This window comes from Lathyrus oleraceus, chromosome 1 (genome assembly GCF_024323335.1).
Source record: "Lathyrus oleraceus cultivar Zhongwan6 chromosome 1, CAAS_Psat_ZW6_1.0, whole genome shotgun sequence".
Taxonomy (NCBI): domain Eukaryota; kingdom Viridiplantae; phylum Streptophyta; class Magnoliopsida; order Fabales; family Fabaceae; genus Lathyrus; species Lathyrus oleraceus.
This window is the reverse complement of record NC_066579.1, coordinates 5,741,551-5,750,352: the sequence shown is the minus strand read 5'-3', so window position 1 is coordinate 5,750,352 and position 8,802 is coordinate 5,741,551. Positions and strand designations below refer to the sequence as shown.

Here is an 8,802-nt window from a genome sequence, read left to right as displayed (position 1 = left end):
TGTGCCTGTGCCCAAGGTGTGGTGCTGTCACCGACAAGATAGCAGCGGAGAACTTCCCGAAGCTGCAGTTGGGTAAGAGCAAAAGGAATGTGCCAACCCGGGGTTACCAGAATGAGGGAGGCTCAAAAAGGGCTGTGGGACATCACCCAACAAGGCCTAAAAGCTACGTGCCTTCGGCCAGTGCCCATAGAGGTACTTGGATTAAACCTCAGAAAAGACAAGATTCCCCATAAGGGGTTGCTGCTAATACTAGAGGAGGTCTAGCAGTAAACTATAGGCGTGAATTCAAGTCTGAAAAGAGGACTCATATCTCTGAAAACTATTTGGGAAAGAACCCCATGACACGGACTCAATGGAGACGATTTCAGAGGCGTAAACAGACTGAAAGAGACGCTGCAAGAGGCATGACCAGCAAGGCAAGTACTGAGAAGAAAATCGTGAAGGTCGACACACCGGCGAAAGAGCAGATAAGAAAGTACGTTCGTCGACCAGCTGAAAAATGTTCTGATGAAGTGACTGATGACTTCAATTCAAAATCTGAAGTAAGCCTTGACATCCTGGTCAACGTGGTATCAATCTTACCACAAGAATACAAGTGTGTGACTGAAGTCGAAGGGTCAATGGACAATGATGAAGCTGAAGAAATGGCTTTGCATCAACCAAGATGCTATTTTGTGCTGAACGATGGTGCCGCTGAAAGCCAAGAGGCAGTGTTCGAAAGACCAACGATGAACATGAAAAACCATTTGAAACCACTGCTGATCAGGGCAAAGGTGGAAGGCGTAACCGTCAACAAAATTTTGGTCGACTGTGGTGCCACGGTCAACATCATGCCACACCATATTCTGAGGAAGATTGGCAAGTACGACACCGACATCAGGTCTAATAACGTGGTTTTATCGGACTATGGAGGGAAGACGAAAAGCACCATGGGAGTAATCATGGTGAATGTTACAGTAGGTTCCGTGACCAGACTGACACTATTCATGGTGATAGACGCAAGGCCAAGTTACAACTTGCTACTTGGCAGAGAGTGGCTACATGGCGTCGGAGCTGTGCCCTCTTCAGCACACCAAAGACTGGTGATTTGGAGAGAGGATGGGGTGGCCGAAAACATCGAGGCCGACCAAGGATATTTTATGGCCGATGTGAATAATGTCGGCAAGAAGGAGTTTGAAAGAAAGCTAGCCAACATCTCCCCTTGCTTCCTAGCTGAGGATGTATATGCCAATCTAAGTGAAGCTTTCGTCTCTCTAACTCTACATGAGACTCACGGCTTCATTTGGGATGTGGAACGCCTAGATGATCCACCATACACGGGTATCCGTCCGACAGGCTGGGGGGATGCCAGTGATGATGTCTGAGTTAGAAGCTTTAAGAAAGATTTCGGCATACGTTGCCGAAAACAAAATAAAGTCGCCCATAGAGGCTGAAGAAAACATGGCTGTTGAGGCCTATGCGTTGAATAAAGGGGACTTCGACATGCAGCGTCTGGATTTCATTTATGACAGTGAACCTTTAGGGTTCGAAAAAGACCCAAAGGCACCAGAGAGAATCCGACCAAAAGACCCCTTGGAAGAAGTCGACCTTGGAGAGAATGGCGAGAAAAGGCCAACATATATAAGCGCCAACATCGACAACAAACTAAAGTCTGAGGTAATATCCATACTCAAAGAATTTAGAGATTGTTTTGCTTGGGATTATAATGAAATGTCTAGTTTGAGTAGAGATTTGGTCGAGTTAAAGTTGCCCATAAAAGCTGGAAGAAAGCCAGTGAAGCAGACGCCCAGGCGTTTCGCCCCAGAGATTATGGCAAAGATAAAAACAGAAGTAGAAAGACTCCTGAAAAGCAAGTTTACACAAACTGCAAGGTATGTCGAATGGTTGGCCAATATTGTGCCAGTCATAAAGAAAAATGGGTCTTTAAGAGTATGCATTGATTTTAGAGATCTAAATGCTGCCACCCCAAAAGATGAATATGCCATGCATGTGGCTGAGATGCTAGTCGATTCGGCCGCTGGTTTTGAATATTTAAGCATGTTAGATGGTTATGCTGGATATAACCAGATTTTTATTGCAGAAGAAGACGTGCCGAAGACGGCGTTTAGATGTCCAAGAGCCTTAGGGACATATGAGTGGGTGGTCATGTCATTCGGCCTGAAAAATGCCAGAGCAACATACCAAAGGGTAATGAACTCAATGTTCCATGACTTCATTGAGGATTTCATGCAAGTCTACATTGATGACATCGTGATAAAATCAAATGGACAACATACCCATGTCGACCATCTCCGAAAAGCTTTCCTGAGGATGAGGAAATGTGGATTAAAAATGAATCCATTAAAATGCGTTTTTTGTGTGCAGACAGGCGACTTCCTTGGTTTTGTGGTGCACAAAAAGGGCATTGAAGTAAACCAAAGCAAAACAAAATACATTATGGACGTCAAGCCTCCGTCGACCAAAAAAGAGCTGCAATCTTTTTTGGGAAAAATAAATTTTCTTAGAAGATTCATATCAAATCTAAGTGGAAAAACAAAAGCGTTCTCCCCACTACTTCGAATGAAGAACGAAGAGTTCAAATGGCAGGATGCACACCAAGAGGCTTTCGACAAAATCAAAGAATATTTGACTAAGCCTCCAGTATTGGCCCCTCATGTTAGGCATAGGCCAATGAGATTGTATATTGCAGCCTTACAATCGACTATAGGAAGTATGTTAGTCCAAGAGGATGAAAATTGTGTCGAAAGACCTGTGTATTATCTTAGTCGAATGCTTAATGATCCTGAAACTAGGTATAGTGACATTGAAAAACTATGTCTATGCCTGTATTTCTCTTGTACGAAATTAAAGCAATATATCAAGCCTGTTGATGTTTACGTATCTTCTCATTTTGATATTATTAAACATATGTTATCTAAACCAATTCTGCATAGTCGAATTGGGAAATGGGCTTTAGCGTTAACAGAATACTCCCTGACGTACGCACCCTTGAAAGTGATGAAAGGGCAGGTAGTAGCAGACTTCCTGGTCGACCATTCAATGGTCGAAATGGCGCAGAATTACGTAGATTTAGTACCATGGAGGCTATACTTAGACGGATCAAGACATAAGCATGGAGTTGGGATAGGAGGAGTCATAATTTCTCCAGATGGAATTCCAGCAGAGTTCAAATACAAAATCGAGGGGGTATGCACCAATAATGAAGCGGAATATGAGTCACTGATCACCGGACTTGAACTACTGCTGGAATTGGGGGCAAGGAATGTCGAAATTATGGGAGATTCGGAGTTAGTTATTAAACAAGTATCAAAAGAGTATAGGTGTGTTAAAGAAAATCTGATCATGTACTTCGTGGTTACCATCAGACTGCTCAAGAGGTTTGAGCAAGTCAATCTCCAACACATACCACGGCAAGAAAACCAAAGAGCAAATGATTTGGCACAGGAAGCCTCAGGGTATAAAACTTCGAAAGACCAGGACGAAGAGATCCAAGTAAGAGAGAAAGTACGAGCGACAGTGTTGTCACCGTCAGATCTGGCGATCATGAAGCTGGGGGCAGTAGATAAAAATCATTTTGAAATTTTGACTGTCAACGACGAGAGAGAGAGCGATTGGCGTAAACCGCTAGTCGATTACTTATGTAATCCCGTGGGGTCGACAAAGCGAAAGATAAAGTATAGGGCCCTTAGCTACGTCTTGGTGAATGATGAATTATTCAAGAAGACAGTCGAAGGAGTGTTATTAAAATGCCTGGGGGAAAGTGAAGCATACGTGGCTGTATCGAGCATACATAGCGGGGCGTGCGGGGCACACCAAGCAGGGTTGAAGATGAAGTGGCTTTTGATACGTTCAGGAGTTTATTGGCCTTCAATGTTGAAAGATTGCATTGAATTTGCCAAAGGTTGTCAGGAATGCCAATTGCATGGGGGCATACAACATGTGCCTGCAAGCGAGTTACACACAATTGTGAAACCCTGGCCATTTCGAGGATGGGCGTTGGACATTATAGGAGAAATAAAGCCAGCCTCGTCGAAACAACAAAAATATGTGTTAGTCGGGATCGACTATTTCACAAAATGGGTCGAAGCAATAGCATTACCAAATGTAAACCAAGAAACTGTGATAGACTTTGTCCAGAGTTACATCATTTACAGATTTGGCATCCCAGAAACTATTACAACCGACCAGGGGTCAGTCTTCACTAGTCAAAGAGTGCAAGAGTTTGCAAAAGAAATGGGAATCAAGTTATTGACATCTACCCCCTATTACGCACAGGTGAATGTCCAAGTCGAAGCTGCTAATAAGGTGATCATCAGCCTAATAAAGAAACACATAGGCAAGAAGACAAGGAATTGGCACAAGACGTTAGACCAAGCCTTGTGGGCATGTCGAACGTCACCGAAGGAAGCGACTGGAACAACCCCATTTCGACTGACTTATGGGCATGACGCAGTACTGCCAGTAAAAATTCAGGTCCAGGCGGTCAGGACCCAAAGGCAATATGAAATACCTTCTGAAGATTACTGGAGCATGATGACAGACGAATTAGTCGACGTAGACGAAGAAAGAATGCTATCATTAGACTCTCTACAAAGACAAAAAGAGAAAGTCTCCCGAGCCTACAACAAAAGGGTAAAAGGGAAAGTGTTTACTATCGCCGATTTGGTTTGGAGGGTGATCTTGCCTATGGACAGAAATGATAAAATGTTGGGCAAGTGGTCCCCAAATTGGGAAGGACCGTTTAAGGTTCTGCAGGTTTTTTCTAATAATGCCTACGAGGTCGAAGAGTTGGCACCAGACAGGCGAATTTTAAGAGTAAATGGAAAGTACTTGAAAAAATATAGGCCTCTCCTTCAAGAGGTCAAAATTTTGGCAGACTAAAACAAATGTCAAAAAAACAAAAGTTGGAGATAATTATGTTAGATACATACGGCAAAGGCACAGAATTGAAGTATACAGTGTTAAAGTCAAAATAACATTAATGTGGCAAGAAGCCATTGTTTAATATTACAAAAATGAACTAATACAATCGATAGAAACGGTCAAAGCTGGCCGAATTTGGATTGGAAAGATTTAAGTTCAAAATTATAGTGCAAAGACATTGGCTCCAAAGTGTCGGCATGGGCTTTGAGTTTTTCAAGCGTTCCTTCGACGTTCATAAGCTTGTCAGCAACCTCCAAAGCATCACTGGTGGTCTGATCCACAGTTGCCTGGGCAGGTTTTAGCACTTTATCGACGAAATGCGACTCCTCCTGGGTAATGGCCTCCAACTCACCGTCCAAAATGGCAATTTGACGCTGGAGGGCATCAATTTGTTGACGTATCTCAGCGGCCCGTGTTTGTTTGGAAGTCAATTCTGTCTTCCGCTCCTCTATAGCCTTCAACATACTGGCGACTTCCGCGTCGGCATGCGTCACCAACTCCCATTTCTCTTTCACAGACGCCTCAGTTTCTGCAATTTGACGCTCAGTGTACCGAACGCTGTCAATATGACGCAACATAGGCACCAAAAGCTGTTCTAAAGTCGCCATCGCACGTTTGGCGTAATCAGAGAGTTGGAGATCCTCCAACTAGGAAATTGCGCTCAGAAGCTCTGGACCGACAGTAGGTTCATGCATGAGCACGAAAGGAAGGTCAGAGTTCAGGGCGTGCACGCGAATTTTGTCCATGAGAGCCTTAGTTTTCATCGCCTCAGGGCCCATTTTTCCAGAATGGAGTGACTTAGAGTTGGACGAAACATCACGTGACTTCACCAGATTGCGGAGTCTGGAAATGGCCTCTAAAGCAGAAGGCTTAATCACCAGCCCTGGGAAGGTCGAAGGAGAAGCTGCCGACGGAGAATTGACCTGAGGAGAAGCAGTCGATAATGGAGTAGCCTGGGAGGATTGTTGTTTGTTGGTGTCGACACCGACTGACTCCCGTGGATCCTGCAAGGAAGCTGAAGAGAGACTCGAGTCAGAACTAGTCGAACTAGAGTCCAGATACGTCGCAGGACTAGTGACCGAATCAGAGTCACTATCACTGATCTGGAGTGCAAATTCAATGGACTCACCAGCGGTGTCGACAGATTGAAAGGGGAGAGCTAAGGAAGACACCGGCGACGCGGGAGTATAGTCAGAAACAGGATGAGTCGGCTTAGTAGAAGCATCAGCCTGCAGAAAGAAAATTGTGTAAGAGAAACGCAACAAAAAATCCAAAGAGATAAATAGGGATACAAGTAAATACCTGTGCAGATGCAGGGGAAACTGCATCCTGATGTGTGTCCCCCAAGGTAGTAGCGGGGGAAGGACCAATCGACGGAGAAGCTCCCACGACTGGAGCAGGGGCAGCACCAAGGGTGGGAGCGTCGACCGCAGGAGTGTCGACATCTGTGACAAGGACCTCTGAAGGAGGCGTTGTATGATGCCTCTTCCTTTTATTGTCACCACTCTTGGAAGGAGAGTCATGTTTCTTCCTTTTGTGGCCATGATGGCTTTTAGATTTATGGGGGGAGGTGTGCTGGAGACACGAAGAGAGGTTATAAGAAATTAGTCTAGCCAAAAGAGCAGACGAGCCAACAAGAAATACCTCAGTGCCTGCGGGAGCAGAGCGTTTGTGTTTTTTGGATTTTTTGGAGACGGGAGAGCCAGTAGGCTCTGTCGAGCGTGGTTGACCCTGCACATAAGTGAAACATTAGCAACCACATAGTGTTCCCCTTTAGAAAACAAAAGAGAATGGAGATGCTTCAAAGAGGAGCATACAGAAGAGTTGGGTTTCTTTAAGACTTGAGATATGGGGCGCCTATCATCATCAGAAGATTTCTCAGGAGCAACTGTTAGTTGTAATTTTAAGTGTCGGGTTTTTGTTATCGTATCCACAGGGATTGTAAGATATCACCGTCGTTCGATGGTTGTATTAATCTTAGCTTAAGTAACACAGGGGGTTTTGGTTTTTAATCACGTTATCTTGCATAAAAAGGTAATACAATGCGGTAAAAGTTTGATTTGAATATTTGAGAAATATTTCCAAAGTTAGGGTTCAACGATCACTTTGCATGTATTTGTTCGGTCAACAATCTTATAAACTCCTTTAGATGATAAATTATTTCACAAAGTCCTCCCAATGTGTTTCTCTCGAACACACATTATGAGTTTTCCCATTTTGATCGATTGTTTATCTCTAACACAACCTATCAAAATGACAACTTTTTGGTTCAACCTTATGGTGAACAAAATCATTCATTACTATCTCTAGCTAACAAACAAGATTGGATGAAAACCTAGGTTAAGAGTTGGTAAACATCTCTCGATCATAAACCAACACAAAGAGTTTTGAATAAGAACAAAGTTTTCATCATATATTCACCATTAAAGAGTTTACACATAAAGATCCTTACATTTACACACAAAGCTAATGATCATCTACATCTAACCTTGACAAATGGAGGACTTAGCTACTCATTTTCATGGTAGCTTAGTCGACAAGTTTCGGAAGAAGGTTGATCAACATCCGAGTCGAATAATCGAGATTGGATGGGAATCCACCTTCTTTTTGTAAAAGATGGTTAAGAGATCAAGAGAAATGAAATTTAGGGCACAAAAGCTTCTAAGAACAATGCTGTAAAAATATCTAGAAAAAGTGCAAAAGTATGGAAAAACTAGGTATGGCTCCAAAAAGTGGCACTTGCTACTTATAGAGTTGTACTGGGCTGTCATGCTCGCTAGGCGAGTAGAATGGCTCGCCTAGCGAGGGTCTAATTGAGGCACATGAGGCACCTGCGCCCAGAGAAACAGCCTATCTCAGACTGTCATGTTCGCCTAGCGAACAAAACCTTCGCCTAGCGAAGGGCACGCTTCAACCCTCGCTCCAGCGAGGTTGAGAGGTTTGGCTACTGGAATCCTCGTTGGGATCTCGCTGATGTCTCGCCTAGCGAGTGAGTGCTGGCTGCGCTTTTCACCAAGTCTGGACGCGTTCGCTGCAACGTTCGCTGGAAGCTCGCCTAGCGAGTCCTTCGCTACAGCTCTCGCCTAGCGAGCAAGCTGATGAATGCATCTTCTCTTTGGTTCCTTTGCCAACTTTCTTGTGTCTTCATTTTCAATTATTTCATGCCTTCTTCCTGCATAATAACACACAAATCAAAGATACCAAGATCGTTTATCAATGTATTGCATTTCATCTAAAACAAAGGAGGTTTTGACAATTTAGCAAGGAAATGGAGTGAAAGATACCCATATTTGATAGCTCAAATAAGCACTTTTGGGTATCTAACAACTCTCCCCAACTAGATTCTTGCTTGTCCTCAAGCAAAGTATGCCTCTTGAAGGACAAGAGGATTTGCTTTAAGAAAATGGTTTCTCCGAAGTTGGATAAAACGGCTCAAACACAAGCGAATCAGCATATACAAGTTTCCAACGGTTCGAATAAAATAATACACAAGAACTAAAACTTAATAGCTATGCGAAATATTTATCTATCTACAACAATATTATTCTGAATGAATCACCCTATCTCTCCTCTTCGAATAAGGAATGAAGAATTTACGCGTTTGCAACCGCGGGAATAATCTCACTCTCTAACAAATAATGAAGAAATCAATTCGATTCATACAATGTCTAACAATTATAAATTGTAATGTGGAAGCACGAAGATCACTAAGGGCTTTTCGGTTGAAGCTTGGTCAGGTTAACAAACAAGGGTCATTTCTAAGGCCATTGAAAACGAAATTGCCGATGCAAAAGAGACATTCACTGTACACATATTCACACATCTCGACTTCGTTCCATTTGTTTCTTATTTGAAACCTTCACAACTCTTATTTCACAA

At 43.2% G+C, this 8,802-nt stretch overlaps 1 protein-coding gene across 1 annotated transcript; it reads left to right on the top strand.

Annotated features, from left to right (window-relative positions):
- Nucleotides 1-1,440: 1,440 nt before the first annotated feature.
- Nucleotides 1,441-4,881, top strand: LOC127086841 (uncharacterized). The gene is made up of 2 exons (XM_051027655.1): nt 1,441-1,656; nt 4,276-4,881. The coding sequence occupies exons 1-2, from the start codon at nt 1,441-1,443 to the stop codon at nt 4,879-4,881; spliced, it is 822 nt and encodes a 273-aa protein (XP_050883612.1).
- Nucleotides 4,882-8,802: the final 3,921 nt, after the last annotated feature.

Excerpts from the sequence above, each read along its gene's own strand:
- LOC127086841 (XM_051027655.1), top strand. The coding sequence starts at position 1,441 with ATGGCTGTTGAGGCCTATGCGTTGAATAAAGGGGACTTCGACATGCAG. Across the intron at positions 1,657-4,275 it reads ACAACAAACTAAAGTCTGAG|GTGAATGTCCAAGTCGAAGC; the intron begins GTAATATCCATA and ends TATTACGCACAG.